Source organism: Malaya genurostris, chromosome 2, assembly GCF_030247185.1.
Source record: "Malaya genurostris strain Urasoe2022 chromosome 2, Malgen_1.1, whole genome shotgun sequence".
Taxonomy (NCBI): Eukaryota; Metazoa; Arthropoda; class Insecta; order Diptera; family Culicidae; genus Malaya; species Malaya genurostris.
This window is the reverse complement of record NC_080571.1, coordinates 167,526,951-167,548,508: the sequence shown is the minus strand read 5'-3', so window position 1 is coordinate 167,548,508 and position 21,558 is coordinate 167,526,951. Positions and strand designations below refer to the sequence as shown.

Here is a 21,558-nt window from a genome sequence, read left to right as displayed (position 1 = left end):
TTGTTCAATCGGGATGCCGTTTAAGTTATGTTTCACTACAATCAGAGTATTTCACTAAGCAGGACAACTTCGAGAATTTTTTGGCATTCACTTCACGAAACGCGTAATTTATAATTTAACGGCCATACACTGTTACTGTCACCAACCGATGATGAATAAACCGATGAGTGAACGCTAATAACACTCGTTGGAAGATAAATGGCAAACGGTGGGTTATGGGTGTTGATCGAGAGCAGCGAGGCTAAGCTGTGCAAGTATTTGTTTATCTATTTACTAGCTGAATTACCCGGCGTTGCTCGGAGATGTTTCGTGAAGTTAAAGCCGAAAAAAATTCTCGAAATTGTCCTGCTTAGTGAAATACTCTGATTGTAGTGAAACATAACTTAAACGGCATCCCGATTGAACAACACTCGTTCATGATCAGATTGCGAATGATCAGTGTCCCATCTCAGATCTCACAATAATCATAATTTTCATGGTATTTTCGACAAATTGGGTCAGTTTTATATTTCAACTGTTTTGTTAGAAACATTTAAAACACCTTTCTCTCTACATTCTTAGTGACCTTCGAGTTTCATATGTATATGTTCTTGTAACGTACTTCCGTACTTCCTTGTCACATTCGATCTACAATGCCTTTGACTTCCATGGCTATGAACACTTGCTACTCCTTGGAACCAGATCTTTTGAAACTATTTAAAGAAAATTGCGTTGCACTCGAATTTACAACAGCAATACTATTTACTCTTTAGAGGATGTCGGAGCGTCTGTACTCCATGTTAGGAGCGGCTTCAAACAGCGTCTGTTCTGGTATCCAGCGGCTGAGTATGAAATGCTGTATCCCGTCCAGCTAAATCCAAGGTGGCAACCCCACCAACGGGATCGTCGTAGTGCTAGTTGGGGCGTTAAACAGAGCAAGCACGATGATCCTCCGGCGAGACAGGGGGTTGGCGTAGGCCCAATAAGCCGGCCGTAAAACCTCTATTACGAATAATACAGAGAATACGACCCGGAACAATCGGCATAGACCCAACGAAATAAGGACTACGATTGGAAACTTGGAACATGGAACTGCAAGTCGCTAGGTTTTGCAGGCTGCGACAGGATAATATACGGCGAACTAAATCCTCGCAGCTTCGACGTCGTAGCGCTGCAGGAGCTTTGTTGGATGGGACAGAAGGTGTGGAAAAGCGGACATCGAGCGGCTACCTTTTACCAAAGGTGTGTCACAGCGAACGAGCTGGGAACTGGCTTTATAGTGCTGAGCAAGATGCGTCAGCGAGTGATTGGGTGGCAGCCGATCAACGCTAGGATGTGTAAGTTGAGAATTAAAGGCCGTTTTTTTAATTACAGCATCATCAACGTGCACTGCTCACATGAAGGGAGACCCGATGACGAGAAAGAAGCGCTCTACGTGCAGCTGGAATAAGCTTATGACGGCTGCCCACACAGAGACGTAAAAATTGTCATCGGTGACATGAATGCACATGTAGGAAGGGAGGCTATGTACCGACCGATAATCGGGCCGAACAGCCTGCATGCCGCATCGAATAACAACGGCCAACGGTGTGTCAACTTTGCGGCCTCCCGAGGAATGGTAGTCAGAAGCACCTTCTTTCCCCGCAAGGATATCCACAAAGCTACCTGGAGATCACCTGACCAACAGACCGAAAACCAAATCGACCACGTTTTGATCGACGGAAAATTTTTCTCGGACATCAACAATGTTCGCACCTACCGCAGTACGAATATAGATTCGGACCACTACTTGGTTGCTGTATGCATTCGCTCAAAACTTTCGACGGTGGCTACCCAACGTCGAAACCGAACGTCTCGGTGTAACATCGCACGGCTTCGGGATGCTGGAGTAGCCCAAGATTACGCGCAGCAGTTGACAGTGGCACTACCAACAGAAGAGCAGCTTGGTGCAGCTACTCTTGAAGATGGCTGGAGAGACATCCGTTCTGCCATAAGTAGCAATGCACCAGCAACGCTAGGTACCGCGGCTCGGAACGTAAGGAACGACTGGTTCGACGACGAATGTGAATAGTTAGTGGCCGAAAAGAATGCAGCTTGGGCGAGCAAGCTATTCAATACTTACCCTTTACTTCGTAATAGAAACCTGAAAACAGAATGAAATTTTATAAATGTAAATAACTTACCTGTAAATACTTATCTAGTTATAAAAAGTGAATTTAACCCTAGATTTAGAGAATGAAATGTACCTATAATCTTTACACACCTTGCTTGGAACTGGATTATACCACACACGATACTACTGTCAAACAGTTTCAGTCTTACAGACACACTTATACAATATTACCAGGAATAAACAGATCGCAACAAGTATTCATTGGTGTTGGATGCAAATCAAGCTACGTCTGCCTTTCCGTTAAACCGCGAAATCCGAAGTCCGTATACTACCGTGCTCCGTCGGTCTTTTTTCGCGTCAAAGTTTGCAAGAGCATAGAATGTGCCAAGCCCTGCCGAATCAGGTGAAATTTCATGTACTGAAGTGAGAAGAGTAGTGAAGTGCTTAAACATAATTTTGGTCCTTCGAGCCGGATGTGTGTAAAAAGTACCGCAAGTGAATATAAGCCGTCTAGAATAGGCGCAGTCGAAACCGGTCACTTCAAAAAGGCATAAAAAAGGGTGCGCGAAGTGCGTCTTGGTATATTCCAAAGTGAAAAAGAGCCATTTTAGTAAGGTAGTGCAAACAATACCGAAAAGGGTGCCCGCAAAGAATCCACCATTGTGTAAAAAACCGACGCACACGCCAGATAGTGCGGGTCAGAAACAGCCAGTTTTAGATCAATTGTTACTTCTGCTGCTTCTATGTGATCGGTGCGCGCCGTGTTGAAACGCAGATTTTATTAAATAAATTTTCCGAAGTTTCGAAATTATACTTTTGTGGTGCAAAATCATAAATTGGTGAAAATTGGATGCTAGCGGTGGTAACTGCGTAAGTGCAAGAAACAAAATGGCGGATGAGAAGAAATTACGTGAGTTGGAGCAGACGAAGGATAACATTGTGGATTCGGTGGCTTTGTTGGAAAGTTATGCGAAGGAGTTCGAGGACAGCAAATTTGCGGGTCAAGTAGAAGCATGGGCGGAAAAATTGGAAAAATTTTACGACGAGTTTCATCGAGTTGTGGTGAAGTTAGAAATGTTTTCCACTAAAGAGGAGCCAATCGACATAAAAAAGGAACGGCAACGGTTCGACGGTCGCTATTATGCTCTCCGAAGCTTCTACTTGACAAAGATGGCGAAGCAGTCTCGGCCTACCCGTTCCACTACCCCTGCACCACCGAAACCACTAAGTATTCGACTTCCTGAAATCAATCTCCCGAAATTCACCGGTAAGTTAGAAGACTGGTGTGATTTTCGCGATTCGTTTGAATCCGCTTTAGGTTCACGAAGCGACATCAGTTCCGTCGAGAAGATGCACTACTTGAAGGGTCTTGTTCAAGGAGAGGCAGCGCACATACTCGATCCGATAAAGGTAAGCGAACAGGGCTATAAGGATGCCTGGCGTACGCTTCGGTTGCGCTTCGAAAACAAACGGCTGTTAATTAAATGTCACATCAAAACGTTATTCGACAGTCCCGCTATGCGCAGAGAATCCGCCGAAGAACTTCTCGCGCTGATTGATCGATTCGAGCAGCAAATTTCCGTGTTGAAGAGTTTAGGTGAACCAGCAGACCGATGGAGTTCTATTCTGGTTTATCAAATGTCTATTCGCCTTGATCCGTGTACGCTTCGGGAATGGGAGAACTATTGTAGCAAACTTGATGCCGACAATTTGGGAGGAGCCGCAATCACATTCGACGACATAGAACCTGACGGTTCTATTTCAATGTCATCGTACGTGACAATGGCCATGTATCTCCAAAACTATGCTCGAGTACTGCAAGCCGTGTCTCCGTCGATGTCGAACGTATCTTTTCGAAATAAGCCAAGCCTAACAAGCAAGGCTGCAGCCTTCCCCGTCACCTCTGGACAACCAGCCGAACCAACCAACGCATCGTCTACAAACGTCGCTAAGCCGAAGGCGTGCGACATGTGCGGTGATAGTCATTACCTGTACAGTTGTCCGGAATTCCGTAAGATCAATCTTCGTCAACGAACCGACCTGGTAAGAAAGAAAACCTTTGTATGAATTGTCTACGCTCAAACTCTCACTATGCCCGGAACTGTTCTGGATCAAGATGTCGCACGTGTTCCAAAAAGCATCACACACTTCTTCATCCCGAGTCTGTCGATCCAAATTCTGCGTCGGGTGGTCATACCACTAAATCTACGTGTTATGTAGCCATCCAATCGAATTCAGAACCTTCCGTTTTACATTCTTCACCATCTCCATCGAATACCAGGGTTCCGATTCAGCAACAGGTTACCTCTTTGGTCACTGCCACTCAGGCAGCGCTAGTCTCGCCGTCCCAAGTATTAGTTCCAGGAACTGTTTTCCCTCCGACGGCGCTCGTAAACATCCGTAACCCTAACGGCCATATCGTAACAGCTCGTTGCTTGCTGGACTATGCATCCCAACGCAATTTTGTTTCTACATCCTTCTGTGAACGACTGCAGTTATCCCGAAGCCGATTGCTTCACGCTATTCCGATCAGTGGAATTGGTAACAAGACGACACGGGTTGAACATCAGACAACGATAACCATCTCTTCTCGAGTGACTTCATTTTCGATTAAGTGCTCCATGCTAGTTTTACCCTCAATAACGGTAAAACTTCCCCAGTCGACGACAGAAGCTCGTCACTGGCCGATTCCGAAGCACATAGAGCTTGCTGACCCCACTTTCGCAGTGTCGGGTGACATCGAGTTGATCTTAGGCGCCGTGCATTTCTTTCGTATTCTTCGATATGGTAGAATATCTCTCGGCGATGATCTACCGCTGCTTCAGAACACCGAGTTTGGATGGGTGGTTTCTGGAGAGTGCCTGTTAGCCCATCACGACCAAAGTGATCCGCACAACTGTCAATTTAGCAACCCTTGCGCAATCGATGAGCTTGTCACCCGATTCTGGCAGCTTGAAGAAGTACATGACACGAAAGGATGGTCTCCATCAGAACGATATTGCGAAGAACACTTTACCAAAAACACCACTAGAGACACGGACGGTCGCTACACCGTCAAGCTTCCCAAACGAGATGAACTGCTCTGGCAGCTCAAGGATAATCGGTATAATGCAATCCGTCGGTTCTTCTCTCTCGAGCGCTCACTTGGATTGAGCCCCGAACGAAAGTCGATGTATCAACAATTCATCCACGAGTACGTCAGGCTAGGACATATGCGAGAGATCCGCCCTGATGAAGATGACGTGCAACTGCAGTACTTTCTCCCGCATCACGCCGTAATGAAGCTTGATAGTGCTACTACAAAGCTTCGTACCGTATTCGACGCATCGTGCCGTTCCAAATCTGGCATTTCGTTGAACGATGTCCTACTAGCAGGTCCCACCATTCCGGACTCTCTAGTTACGATAGTCCTTCGGTTCCGTATACATCAGTTTGTCATCTCTGCGGACATTGACAAAATGTACCGGCAGATTGTTGTTCACCCAGATGACCAACCGCTTCAACGCATAGTCTGGCGCGATGATCCTAGTTCTGACCTGAAGACGTTTCAGCTACGCACCGTGACATATGGTACGAGTTGTGCCCCATTCCTAGCAACTAGAGTGTTGCAACAGCTAGCCGATGACGAAGGACATTGTTATCCGTTAGCCGAATCATCGCTACGCCATGATTTTTATGTAGACAATTTACTTTCCGGGTCAGATAACGCTGAGTCTCTCGCCGCTACCTGCGAACAGCTCATTTCCATGTTGACTAGTGCTGGATTGCCTCTTCGACAGTGGTCTTCAAATTGTCAGATGGTTCTTAACACCATCCCGTTGGAGCTCCGAGAAACGCAAACATTACTCGATTTAGACCATGAATCGTCGGTGACTACGCTTGGTCTTCGCTGGGACCGACCTTCTTTCGTTTAAGACTCCCAATTGGAAGGAATGTACCGTGTTAAATAAGCGAGCCATTCTTTCTCAGATCAGCAGTCTGTTTGACCCGCTAGGGCTGATTGGTCCTACAATTTCTAAAGCTAAGATTATGCTGCAAAATCTTTGGAGACTTCAGCTGGACTGGGACACACCCGTGGCAAAGTCGTTTGCTTGTCAATGGTATGATTTTCAGCAAAACCTTTCTGCATTGACCGACCTTCGAGTTTCCCGCCCTGTAATTAGTCCAGGGTATGATCGCGTGGAGATTCATGGATTCAGTGACGCATCGGAAGCTGCGTATGGTGCCTGCATATATCTTCGCTCAATACAATCAGAAGGTTCATGTACAGTTCGACTACTAATATCCAAATCAAAAGTCGCTCCGATAGGTATTCAAACGATCCCACGACTCGAGCTGTGTGCAGCTCAGTTGCTGGCCAGACTTCTAACGCAGGTTCAGAACAGCACAAACGTTATTGGCACTGTGTATTTGTGGACCGATTCTTCAATAGTGTTAAACTGGATAGCAACGAGTCCATCGGCATGGAAAACGTTCGTTGCAAATCGCGTAGCTGAAATACAAGAGCTAACGTCACACGTCGAATGGAATCATGTTCCGTCCAAGGATAATCCCGCCGATCTTATTTCTCGAGGAATGGATCTTCAAGAGCTCCTCACTAATGATCTGTGGTGGACCGGACCTCAATGGCTAAATTCAACTCTCGCACCTTGGCCAGAAAAATATACTAGCGCGTCTCAGCAAAGTCCGGAGTCCCGGAAATCTAGAAAGACAGTTGCTTTACCGGTCATAAATCAAGATGTACCAGATATCATCGATCGATACTCCAGTCTTCGTCAGTTACTTCGTATTGCAACGCTTCTCCGACGATTTACTCAAAACTGTATTCGCCGCAGGACTCATCAACCAATCCTCTCTGGATCGCTAACGCCGCTTGAGATCGATTGTACTCTGCTCAGTCTAGTTCGAAGAGTACAAGAGCAACACTTTTCCCAAGACATACAGAAACTTCACAGCACTGGAAGAATCCATCGAAAATCTAAATTACGATTCTTGCATCCGCAAATCGTCGATGGCATAATTCGTGTTGGCGGCCGACTTCACAATGCAAGAATCACTGTCGAAGAAAAGCACCCGATTGTACTACCAAAGCATCGTCTCACTGAAATGATCGCCAGGAGAGAACACCTTCAAACGCTTCATGCTGGACCAAGCCTGCTGCTATCATTACTCCGTCAAAGATTTTGGCCTCTTAGTGGTCGAAACTTAGTTCGCAATATTGTGCATCGCTGCATGATCTGCGCACGGGCAAAACCCAAGCCTCTGCAACAGCTAATGGGTAATCTGCCCCCTGTTCGGGTCAACCAAGCTTACCCGTTTCAGAACGTTGGCATCGATTTAGCTGGTCCAATTTTCGTACGTACATCACTGAGAAACAAACGTACTCCGTTCATCAAAGCGTACATCACGGTCTATATGTGTATGGCTACCAAAGCGGTCCATTTGGATCTAGTAACAGACTTAACTACCGCAGCATTCATTGCTAGTCTGCGAAGGTTTGTCAGTCGCCGAGGAAAGCCTGCTCATATATATTGCGACAATGCTACGAACTTTGTAGGCGCACAACGAGAACTGGGAGAACTCCGGAAACTTTTCCGCAGTGAGCAACACCAGAATGCTGTTGCTAATAAGTGTTCAGACGAAGGATTTCATTTTCACTTTATTCCACCCCGTTCGCCTACGTTTGGTGGAATCTGGGAGGCCTGTGTTAAGTCTGTCAAGACCTTGCTCCGTAAAATACTCGGAAATGCTCATCTAACTGAATCTGAACTGCAAACAGCGTTAGTTCAAGTGGAAGCCATGTTAAACTCTCGCCCAATCACTCCGATGTCGGACAATCCCTCTGATGAAATGGCTCTTACTCCGGGACACTTTCTGATCGGCCGTTCTCTTAATTCGATCCCAGATCCCGATTATCAAGAACTTCCCGAGACGCGACTCTCTCGTTGGGAAAGAGTACAACAGATATCTCAACATTTCTGGTCTCGTTGGCACAAGGAGTATCTTGCAACGTTACAAAACCGTTATCGCTGGACTCAAGCCACAGATAATTTAGTTGTTGGATCCATCGTCGTCTTAAAGGATGAAAGAAACCCTCCACAGAGATGGCCCCTGGGACGTGTACTCAGCGTCCATCCAGGACCAGACGAGCTGGTTCGCGTCGCAACCGTCAAATGTGGCCTCGGCATCGTTGAACGAGCACTTTCAAAGTTGTGCCTGCTGCCAGTTGAAATTGATCCGTCCACTGTAATACAAAGTGGATCTCTGTCCAGTAATTCCACCGCCACCACGCCAGAGGAGGGTCCTTGCTTAGGGAACAGAGCCGCCGGACACGGTCCCGGCCCCTACTCGGGGTAATGAGTCGCCAGACATAAACTGGCCCAAGCTCGGGGGAATCGAGCGGTTCCTGAGTCACCTGTAAAGAACCAAGCCTCGCCGTGTGGGTTCTTTGAACCCCCGGCTGGGACTTGACTCGAGTTAAGTACCCTGTGTATTTCAAAGTCAACATTTTGCGTACAGATGTTCCTCCTTTACAGCATACCCTCCCAGGACACTATCCCGCCATCGAGATCGAAGCTATTTAGTTCACTCCTCTTGGGTTGTATGAGGAAGAGGAAGGCTTATAATACAACATTTGTTCAACTAGCCAGAAGATCATTCCCGCTGAAGTCATAAAATTTCATTGGCGGCCGGAATGTTCAATACTTACCCTTTATTTCGTAATAGAAACCTGAAAACAGAATGAAATTTTATAAATGTAAATAACTTACCTGTAAATACTTATATAGTTATAAAAAGTGAATTTGACCCTAGATTTAGAGAATGAAATGTACCTATAATCTTTACACACCTTGCTTGGAACTGGATTCTACCACACACGATACAACTGTCAAACAGTTTCAGTCTTACAGACACACTTATACAATATTACCAGCAATAAACAGATCGCAACAAGTATTCATTGGTGTTGGATGCAAATCAAGCTACGTCCGCCTTTCCGTTAAACCGCGAAATCCGAAGTCCGTATACTACCGTGCTCCGTCGGTCTTTTTTCGCGTCAAAGTTTGCAAGAGCATAGAATGTGCCAAGCCCTGCCGAATCAGGTGAAATTTCATGTACTGAAGTGAGAAGAGTAGTGAAGTGCTTAAACACAAGCTGCAACACCGGACGAGAGCAAACGAGGAGCGATACAGACAGGCGCGGAACAGACTAAACTCGGTATCCCGTAGAAAAAAGCGCCAACATAAAGACCGAGTTCGCGAAGCGATTGAACAGCTGTTCCGTGCTAATGATACAAGGAAGTTCTACGAGTAGGTGAACCGTTCGCGCAGAGGCCATGTGCCACAGGCCGATATGTGCAAGGACACCAACGGGGATCTTCTCACGAACGACTGTGAGTTGATCGAGAGGTGGCGGCAGTATTTCGACGAGCACCTCAATGGCGATGTGGCGGAATACGAAAGTGGCGGCGCGATAACGAACTTGGGAATGCGTGCGGAGGACGATAGACTGCCGCTGGCGTTGACCAACTACCAAGCGAGCTACTAAAATACAGTGGTAATGCACTAGTGAAAGCACAGCACTGGGTAGTTACCAAGATCTTGGAGAAAGAGATTTTACCGGAGGAATGGATGGAAGGAATCGTGTGTCCCATCTACAAAAAGGGGGATAAGCTGGATTGCTGCAATTACCGCGCGATAACTCTACTGAACGCCGCCTACAAGGTACTCTCCCAAATCTTATGCCGTCGTCTTTCACCGATTGCAAACGAATTCGTGGAACAATAACAGGCAGGATTTATGTGCGAACGTGCTACGACGAACCAAGTGTTCGCCATCCACCAGGTGTTGCAAAAGTGCCGCGTATACAATGTGTCCACACATCACTTATTCATCGATTTCAAATCAGCCTACGACACAATCGATCGAGAACAGCTATGGAAAATCATGCACGACTAAGGATTCCCGGACAAACTGATACGATTGGTCAATGCTACGATGGATCGAGTGATGTGCGTTGTTCGAGCATCGGGGATAAACTCGAGTCCCTTCGAAACTCGTAGAGGGCTACGGCAAGGTGATGGCCTTTCGTGTCTGCTATTCAACATTGCTTTGGAGGGTGTGATAAGAAGAGCGAGGATAGACACGAGTGGCACGATTTTCAGATATTTTCAGATACTTGGTTTCGCTGGAAGATACGTACATAGGACTAAAAGCTAAGGCCATGCGGATCGGACTAGACATCAATGTGTCAAAGACAAAGTACATGAAAGGCAGGGGCTCGAGAGAAGATAACGTCAGTGTATTTATATGTTTAAAAGTAAACAAGCATTTTAATGTATTTTTCTTACCAACTAGAGCCTGATACGGCTCGATATCTAAAACACTTTATTTTTTCCATACTGAATTTTGGTAAAATTTTTACTATTCATTCGGGTCGGGTACGGGTACAGGTAATTTTTTATCGGGTACGGCTCGGGTACGGGTAATTTTTTTTTATTATTGATCGGGTACGGGTAATTTTTTTAATTTTTAATCGGGTACGGGTCGGGTACGGGTAAATTTTTTTGCTGACCACTCGGGTACGGGTCGGGTTCGGGTATAAGAATTTCTATACCCGACCATCTCTAATATATATATATATATATATATATATATATATATATATATATATATATATATATATATATATATATATATATATATATATATATATATATATATATATATATATATATATATATATATATATATATATATATATATATATATATATATATATATATATATATATCAGGAATCAGAACAAATTGGCTCAAATGGCACGTTCCCCACTTGCTACGCTCCCTCCTCCCATAAAAATACGCCTCTGACCATCTCTAAAAAGCAAGAAGTACATGTGCCAAGTTAGATGGCAATCCATTAAGTAATTTCGAAGTTACAAACATTACACCCCCCTATTTAAGACACTTGCTACATCCACCTCCCGTATAGTCATATCTAAGGTATGCAAAATGTTTCTATGGTCTTTAAAACGTATCGATTCTCGTCAAGTTACATGAGTTTCTATTACACCCCTCTTTTTAAAGGCACTTGCTACATCCACCCCCCGTATAGTCATATATAAGATATACAAAATGTTTCCATGGTCTTCAAAACGTATCGATTCTTGTCAAGTTATATGAATTCATAACATCTTTGTGTCATATTGAATTAAATATATTTTATAAGCTATCGTTACTTAATCCAAACATATTTTTAATCAGAACAATGCCTCTAGCCACTAGTTGAAAATAAGTTTATTTGACTTCAATAGTAGCAACCCGTAACTAGTTTTGATACCACTTTACCCAACTGTGTTGCAACAAGAGCATGAACATGTTTTTTTTTATATTATACTGATTAAAACAAGGTGACAGCAGTGTTTCTTTATAACGTAAACATTAAACTAACTATCATTTGTAAGTTATCGTTACTTGATTCTAACATATCACACAGCTATGTTTTTAGCTACTAGTTGAAAAGGTTTATTTTCCGTTGCGAAACTATTATAAATACGTTAACGTATATGTGAATCGTTACTGTGAATTGATATAGCAATAACTTAGATATTATAAGATTATAACATATAATTTCAACGTTATGATAACTAAAATGCAAACAAAACAACCCTTGTTCGCTTGAATATGGCGAACACAATATGGAGTCTCAAGAAGTGTATGAAACGTAAATAAAACCAGGATATTACTTTTTTTAAAACTATTTTTTGCCGAAAATAGTGAAAGGCAGCAAAGTCATTTTTGTTCTATGCACTGTCATAAACACGAAGAAAATAATATAGGGATTGAAAATCGATTGTGATAATATTATAGTTCTCATGATATATAAATTTAAAATGATGAGAAATCACTTCTACTTGGAATAATTTTGAGCATTCTGAACATAGGGTTATTTTGTTGTTTAATTTTTATATCTTTATAAACAGATTTGGATTGAAGGCGCATTAAATAAAATTAAATTCCGCTCCACAGTTTTTGGATCGTTGTGAAATTTGTACCTTGTATCAAGTTTGTGACTTAAAGTACTCTTCTGCTTTTTTATTGATGATAGAAAAGTATGCAGGATTCATTCAATGTTTATAATGTCGATAGTAACTAAGTTTCAACTAGTTTACTTGGAAACAAGTTATTTTCAAGTTATGAAAAGATAAGTTATTTCAGTATGGTATTACAACGTAACGACAACATATTTTTAGCCGACTTAAAAACTAGTAGAAGCTGCGCTTTTTGAGTTATGCAAGTGGTTAGATGTTAGTAACAATCACTCAAATATTTGGTTGCAAACTAGTCACAAACAAGCTAGCGTAACAAAAATTGTTACTTGGGATGTCAACACCAGCCAATCAGAACGCGTTCTGAGGAAGAGAACAAAATATCTGCTGCTGTAAAACAAATCGTTCGAGAAAAATGTTCCGAAAAGTGGTGAAAATCGTAGTGAGTTCCTCAATTTGGTCCATGTGAATGCTAAAAACGAATCCCTACAGCATATTGATAGTTTCTTTCAATAAATTATGCAAATCCGAAATGAAATAATCGACATTAAAATCCTGTATGCGGCTATTTATATAAAATTTAGTGAAAAAGCTACAAACGATACCCATTAGTGAAAAGGCTACAAACGAAACCACGTAAAAGAAAGCTCATAACAAAAATTGAATCAGTTTGGATTCTATCGCCAATGCGAGCGGATGTATTTTGTGCCGTTTGCAAAGCTAGTTTCGCTCCCGACAAGAGCGATTACGTCACAGCTGCCAGTCATTTGCATGGATGAAAAAGCAACGGTGGAGAGCATTACACCAAATCAGCCGTTCTAATGGCTCTAAAAGTTTTCTGAAGAACTATTAGGATTTGTTGTTCGCAAATCGAAAGGAAATATCCTCAGTTTAGTGCAAATCTAGAACAGTTTGGTTAGATTTTTGCACTTTTCGCTGTGTGAAATTCACAGTAATCGAGATCAAGTGAAGCCTTCTTTGTTTTTGCGAAAAATGTTCCAGAGTTTAATGTCGTAGAGAACTACGCAATTTGACCCTTCTGAATGCTAGAAACGAATCCCTGCAGCATATTGATAGTTTCTTTCAATAAATTATGCAAATCCGAAATGAAATAATCGACATTAAAATTCTGTATGCGGCTATTTTTATAGCCGATAGGACCGCCCATTATTGAAAAAGCTACAAACGAAATCACGTTAAAGAAAGCTCCTAACAAAAATTGAATCAGTTTGGATTCTATCGCCAATGCGAGCAGATGTATTTTGTGCTGTTTGCAAAGCTAGTTTCGCTTCCGACAAGAGCGATTACGTCCAGCTGCCAGTCATTTGCATGGATAAAAAAGCAACGGTGGAGAGCATTACACCAAATCAGCCGTTCTAATGGCTCTAAAAGTTTTCAGAAGAACTATTAGGATTTGTTGTTCGCAAATCGAAAGGAAATATCCTCAGTTTAGTGAAAATCTAGAATAGTTTGGTTAGATTTTTGCACTTTTCGCTGTGTGAAATGCACAGTAATCGAGATCAAGTGAAGCCTTCTTTGTTTTTGCGAAAAATGTCGAAAAGGGGAATGCTTGCATAATTCATACAATTGATCAACTAATTGATATTCGGAAGTGTTAGGGAGCATGTCAATTGTTTTCGTATTCACGACATTCAATTATGTCTCTGACATTACCCACCCGCCTTTTTGACATCATAACTACATTCGTACTATAGAATAACGTTTTTGCTTTTCTTATATAGAAAGGCTATGCAATCACTGTGTAAATCGACCTTTTAACCGAGGCCCGGAGGGCCGAATGTCATATACCATTCGACTCAGCTCGACGAACTGAGCAAATGTCTGTGTGTATGTGTCCGTGTGTGTGTATGTGTAAGTAACAAAAGTAAACACTCACTTTTCTCAGAGGTGGCTAAACCTATTTTCACAAATTTTGAATTTCATTCCGATCCGACTTCCGGTTCCGGAGACATAGGATTATATGTACCAAAAAAGTGAAAAAAATATGCAGTCACTTATTTCAGAGATGGCTGAACCGATTTTCACAAACTACTGGTCTCCTCTTTTCCTGTTCCGAGAGCACCGAAAGAAAAACTCCTAAAACTAAATTCACTTCGATTTCTCTGCGATGCTTGAACCGATTTTCACAAATCTTGATTTTAATTAAAGTTCATACTGTCTTTAAACCTATTGTGAAATTTCAACCGGATCCGACTTCCGGTTCCGCAATACCAGGGCGATGAGCGTCAAATTTTTCAAATCGCTATATAGAGTGATAATATGTACAACACCGAAAGAAGAAGAAAACACAGAACGAACAAGGCGTGCTTTTTTCTATTTCGTACACATTGTGTAGTGATGTCAATAATAATAATACTAATAATAATAATAATAATAATAATAATAATAATGATAATAATAATAATAATAATAATAATAATAATAATAATAATAATAATAATAATAATAATAATAATAATAATAATAATAATAATAATAATAATAATAATAATAATAATAATAATAATAATAATAATAATATAATAATGATAATAATAATAATAATAATAATAATAATAATATTAATAATAATAAAAATATTGCATGTTTTATGCTGTTTAGTTTGACTTACATATGCAGAAGTAACAACGCAGGTTCGTTTCGTTTGTTAGATTTCGTTTAATTGGTTTAATCGAAATAGAGCATGAAATAGTAAGTATAGGTTTAACTACGTTCAAAACTGTTCCAATTCGTAGGTCATATTAGTTGGTAGTAAACGAACCAACTTCGGCTATTCCGTTTATCTGAATCCGGTTTCAGAAGAATTGGAAATAGTGATCAAAAACTGCAAAAAGGATCTCACTTACTTTTCTTGGAGATGGCCAAATCGATTTTCACAAACTTGTAGGTTCAAAAGAAAAGTCTTATGGCGTTTTTCATTGAGAAACACTGGTGGCGTGGATTGCTCTGAGTTTGCACTTTCGAGCAGAAATGCAACATTTTGACGCTGTTTCATTGCCATTTCTGCTCGAAAGTGCAAAACCAGAGCAATCCACGCCACCAGTGTTTCTCAATGAAAAACGCCATTACAGTTTCATACGGAATCCCTTAATTTGTTGCGGATACTACTCTCAGTTCCGGAACTACAGGGTAAACAGGTTTTATAGAGTTTGTGAGATTAGATCCGAACAAATTTTCCTATTTCTATTCAATAAACAGTTGTTTTTGAGAATTTCACGATTATATTTATGATGTAATGAGTAATATGAGAAAGGCATCATTACACTACTAGGTGGATTAAAATAGGTTTTATATAATTTATTTTACCAAGGCTTTAACCGTTTTGGTAGTTCATTGGGGAGGAAAACCTATAGGATAATGATTCAGTAATACAAATGTTGTTGTAATCTTATTTCAATCACCTTGAGTCGACAGTTTTCTCAATTTACATAAAAAAATGCACATGATTTCGTCAATTCAGATCAACGTTGAGAATACTTATTCCCCCTCCCTCTTGTCAATATTTTTGTGAACCTCACTTAGTTGCTAGAAACAAGGTTGCTGATCCTATCAATGAAACATTACTCGTGAACTATTCTCTTCACCGGCGATGCTACCCGTGCGGCGAGCAGTTTGTATATATTCCGTGTCTGCTTTATTCATTCTTTCCTTCCACTCAGAGAATTGAACTGCTTGGCAAAGCAAGCAAGCATCATACATGCACTCTGTTCGCTCGCAGTGAGTTCGTTTCGAAGCGTTTAGGTAGAAAGCTATTCGGTGGTGATGATGACTCGCGTTGAGTCGAATTTTCTACTCACGGTGATTCGTTCTCTGCGACGTATGGCGGTACAACTGAATGACCGCCCAGGATGAAATTTTATTCCTGTATAAAGCTTATAAGAAAGATGTCGAATCTTTTTGAATTGTCTTCACTGCACATTTCTTCGGTGTTTGCTATACTTTAATCGTGATTTGTAGCGTTAGGGACAACTTTGATACCTACCAGAATATGTTATTGATTAAACATCAAACTGTAAAGGGTTATTAATGGAGCGTTTTTGTGTGTCGTAAATATGTAACTTTCACTCCTATTCCGTAGTTCTATAATAAATTCATTTTGTGTTTCGATCGAGTTCGACTTTTCCAAACAAATTATATCTCATTCGAAATGCCAAATTGGTATTTTTCATTCGGTCGAATGTAGGGTTGTTTATTATGCCTGAGAAGTAATAGTCCCAAGTTTTTGTCAATTATTATTGTTTCTCATGATCGTGACACTATTTATATACCGATTACAAAGCCATTCGACGATCGTTTCCTTAATAATTATAAACATATGTGATGATTGCTTTTAATTTCATGTTAATCATTCATAATAAACTAATAGTATTTGTATTAACTTCGAGACAAGTTGTGTCGAACCAAGTCAACTACCAAAAAAGTTGAGACCAACTTTGATGATAAACACTATCAGTTCGTACAAATACTAGAAGAACCATAAACACCAAATAATTCCGTCACATTCAATATACAGGGCGTTAGAGCTACAATATAATAGAAACTAAAACCGAAATAGAACTTCTATAATTTTGTATAAGGCACTAATTTGGAGGCCAACATAAGATTTTACTGAAGAATGATATTTCTATTATTATCAAAAACAAACAAACTCTCTACAGTTACTTGTTGGAAACTGCGCCATGGATAATCGTGCAATGAAGACCTTCCGCAGTTTCCAATAACGAAATAAATATCTAAAAATCAAGTATCATACAATCAAACACAACAAAATTATCTGTCTCGTGACATTAGTGACGTTAAATAAAGTGGAATTGAATGCATATTTTTTTCTTGATCCTATATTCTCCTACTATCTCCTGATTATGTGATAACAGAATTATATTTCATTTGGACTCTTTGTATGTGATCCTTGAAGTATTCACGTAAAAATTTTTTTGCTCAACACAGTTTTAAGGTAAATAATACAATGAGTAGTTTCAAAACTGAATGTGTGATATGAGTAACAAAAATTCTAAATCGCACTATCTGACAAATCGATAAACCACGCGGATTGTGTTATTTTTCAAATTGAAATCGTTTCCTCTGTAATATGAATATTGTAAAATGTTATGAAATTGAATTTACAATTTCTTCTAGCGGATGTTCTTTTTAAAAAAAAGCTAAACCGATCACTTCGGGAGTCAATTGTAGAACATTTTATTTTCAATACATTTTTGACAGCAATATCAGATTGTAATCTTAATTTGATTTCAGCTCATCAATTTCTCAACTGATATCACATTACGTTATTATTTTGCTGTTTGCTTTTGGAAGCAAAACTTACGAGGCAATAGTTTTGTGAAAGTCCAAAAATGATAATATTAAATGCAAAAATTTAATGAATGCATTAAAATATGACTAAGTTAATAAGGCGATAAAAAAATGCAAAAGTAAATTTCAATGGAACATCTATTCCTCCAATTTTATGTTGCGTTTTACAAAATGCTTCGACATCCTGTGGCAGTTGGCCGGAACCACAACCGTGATTCTCAATTTAAAAGTCTTAATTTCCTGATCGTAGTACAGTTATTCTAATCGATAATTTGCGTAGATGTATGGTAAAAGATGCTGAATGAGTATTTAGTTAGTAATGACTATTTCTTTGTTAGCCATTCTTCTTAATTGCTTTGATTTTTGCAGAGCAAGCAATTACATGGCGTCTCAGTAGGTTCAAACGTTGTGGAAAACCCTGCACTCCTATTACTTCTATAAATCAAATCTATGCGAAGAAGCGTTAAATTGTGTTTAATATAATAAAAACATGAGAAAATAAATCATCCCTGAAATTAAAAGATTAGACTTGCCTCTATAATCAATATTCAGAATATATTTTTGTCACTCTATTTGCATTGCATATTGATATTGCGTATTGGACTTGATCATTCATAATCATATGTGATTTTAAAAAATATCACTGTAGATATTTCAGTCCATTTTCAAAATCATAAATAAAATAAATATCAAACCAACCCGAAAGAGAATCAAAAGTGTTGCTACAGTTATATGTGGAAAATAATTCCTTTTATTTTATTTCTTATATAAGCCATATAAACTGCAAAATTTTCACTTTACAAAAGTGATTGCCCTCAGGTGATTCAACTCCAGCTTTTTTAAAATCTATCTGCCATTACTTGCCGCAAAATTTCAACAGCACGGAGTACGAACGTGAGAATAGTATTCGGTGAAATCTGAATAAACTGTTTCATTAGTTTTATTGCAGTAGGAAGTACATTATATGTACATTAGTATACGATTTTAAACGACGTTTTGAAGTAGACTATCAGTTTTATTTATCAGTTTAATTTTTATCCAACCCAATCGTTTCGCCATCTTCCAATAATAAGTAATGATATTACGTTTAAAGTTTTCCAAGCTAATTTGTGATGTTCAACGCACACTTTTTATCAGGGAAATATCTACGAGACAATTAGCGGCCCTTACACGAGTCATTAAAAATGTCATTAGTAAAAAAAATATCATTTTAATGAACGTGTAGTGGTGCACTAATGACGAAATTTCTAACAAATTTGAATTACATCATTTAAATGACATCATTTAAAATGACATTTTTAATGCTCGTGTAAGGGCCGCTATTAAACTAAGCAAAATAAAAAATTGCTTCCATCGCATCGCTAATTTTTGTCTTCAATTTTTTTCGTACACTTGCATTCATGATTGCTGGCATTTTGACTCGCAGTGAGTCAAAAATTGACTCAATGTAAGCGCTACTCGTGCCTGATGATACCTGCTCTTGAAATGGTTGAGAATGGCTCACGGCGGAATAGCAACAAGCATGAAAAGCAAGATCTCTTCTCTCTTGCGAGTCGCTCAGGCAGTCACATATTGAACATAGCTTTTGCCTCGTCCGGCATTACATGCTTTGCTGCCTCCGTTCTTGAATCGTTCGCAGGCGATGAACGTTAATGAGTTGCGTGAGGCGAATTTCAGCAACCCTGGCTAGAAATATAATATAAATAGAAATCTCTGAAGAGCAAGAAGCACATGTGCCAGGTTTGATAGGAAACCGTTAAGTAGTTTCGAAGTTATGCCATTACAAACATTACACCCCCCTTTTTAAAGGCACTTCCTGCATCCATCCCCTATTAAATCATATCTACGAGATGCAAATTTTGCTAAGATATTGATTTTCGTCAAGTTAAATGTATTTTTTCATGACCCCCCCCCCCCTTGTTAATGACACACTGAAGAGCAAGAAGTACATTTGCCAAGTTTGGTAGCAATCCGTTTAGTAATTCCGGAGTTATGCCGCTACAAACGTTTAACCCCCCTTTTTAAAGGCACTTGCTACATCCACCCCGCATGTTGGCGCAGTCCGAGCAAGTTCACCGAACTCAAAATCAGCAGACCACAGTTTGTATTGGTGGTGCACGCTTTTAGCTGCAAATTTATTTCAGTTAATATAGGTTTCAATAAATTCAATAAAGCTTACAAATTTCGGTTGTCTTCCTTGCTCTTCCTAGCATTATTTAACCTCACTTGTTCCGTACTATCACCTCTGTAACCGTACTAATTAGAATTTAACTTTAATAAATTTAGCTTGACTTACTTCCGTACTATTAGCAGATAAGTAGAGAACAAATTTAGGGTAACAATTTAATCATAGAATAACAAATTTTGCAAACTTATGTTATCAAATTGTGAGGAAATAGTAATAATTATTTTTTACGTCTGCTCCGTTCCGCATGTGGTTTGATTTTGACATTTGCTCTAGCTGCCGATGTAGCATCTCTTTCCCGCACCAACCTGTCATGTACGACCGTGTTGCCAGTTGTCCCCATCCTCCCCCAGTAACACTGACTATCAGGTTCTGTTTTACCCCTACTCGCCACATCTAACACAGCCAGCTTGGCTACCGGTCTACGTATGATCCCCCTCGCAGTTTTGACTACGGCCTGTCGCACTCTCCCATCTCCCGCCTTGATCAACTCCTGTACCCGCCCACGAATCCAGTTATTCCGCTTCGACTCATCGACGATGAATACAAGGTTTAACCTCTCCAAACCACTTGGTTCTTCTGGTCAGGGTTGGCAAATATTCGCGCGTCCACCTCTTCCAGAAACGGTCTAGTTGCAGTTGGATCATGTCCCAGGAACTCTCGAAGCTATCCAACAGATCGTCCACATAATGATTCTGGATTACTGCGTTTACTGCCCTTGGATATTTTTCGGCAAAGGCTTCGGCGTTTTTGTAGCTCGATGCGCATATCCCTTTAACTGGTACTCCTTCATTTGGAGGTGTAAATTATCCTTCAGTTGCGGCTCACGGATCATTTTCCTTTCCAGGCACTCCAATCTTCGTAACGCCATTTGGTAACTGTCAGGAAACTCCACGCGATCATACCGTCACAGCAATCCTGATTCAAAATGCACGCCCTTTCTAACAGTCGTTTCTTCGAGTATTCTTTGCGCTCGTTTGTCTTCATCGGAAATAAGCCCTGTTGCAGCCCGTGTCCCGATTTCTTCCAGCTCAAAATGATTCTTTACGATATCGTGGATTTCCTGATCACCTGTACAGTTGCAGGAGTGATAGTTTAATGTCGACACTCGGTTTCTTGTTTCTCCGCCATACACGCACCACCCTAATCGGGTTTTCACAGCGATTGGTTCTCGGAATTGCCCTTCCTTGACTTTTAAAGGCACGGTAAGGTTCACGTTGTTCACCCCGATGAATAAAAGAGGTACAGAATCATCATAACTTGCGATGGGTAACCCACGCAATTGTTGGTAACGGCTGGAAAGGCTCTTGAAATCGATCGTCTGCTTTGGCAGTGAAAGTTCTCTCACAGTTTGGACATCGTTTAATTTGAACTGCTTCTGGCTTCTAGTACCAGATATATTCAAGGTAATCTGCATAGAACTTTCTTCTCTGCGAGTCACATTAGCGGTCCAAACTAAGCACAGGGGGTTTTTGATTCCAACAGCACCGATCTGACGAGCTAAACCTTCTTCTATGAGGGTCATTGAAGAGCCATCATCGAGTAGGGCAAATGTGGTAACAACACCACGCGGTCCACGCAGTGTGACAGGAACGCTTGGAAACAATAATGACTTTTCCAGCTGACGATGAGTATGGTTTTCCGCAACAATTTGTTGCCGATTCCGTGCGCAATTCACAGAAGAATGCAGGAGAGAGTGATGCCGACTCTGGCAACCATTAATTCCACAAGGTTTCGGGTTGCGACAGCTCCTTCTGCCGTGAGCATTTAAACAAGTCCGACACAGGTTATTCAATTGAACGAATTTCCAACGATCATCTACTGAGGTGGATCTAAACGAACGGCAATCCTGGATACGGTGCCCCGGTTTCTTGCACGAGGTACATAACCTTTCTACTTC

The 21,558-nt window shown here is 40.7% G+C and overlaps 1 protein-coding gene across 1 annotated transcript; it reads left to right on the top strand.

Annotated features, from left to right (window-relative positions):
• Positions 1-2,980: 2,980 nt before the first annotated feature.
• On the top strand, positions 2,981-20,214 carry LOC131428985 (uncharacterized). The gene is made up of 4 exons (XM_058593042.1): positions 2,981-4,135; positions 4,387-5,961; positions 6,008-8,445; positions 20,064-20,214. Exons 1-4 carry the CDS (start codon positions 2,981-2,983, stop codon positions 20,212-20,214), a joined length of 5,319 nt encoding a protein of 1,772 aa, XP_058449025.1.
• The last annotated feature ends 1,344 nt before the right edge of the window (positions 20,215-21,558 follow it).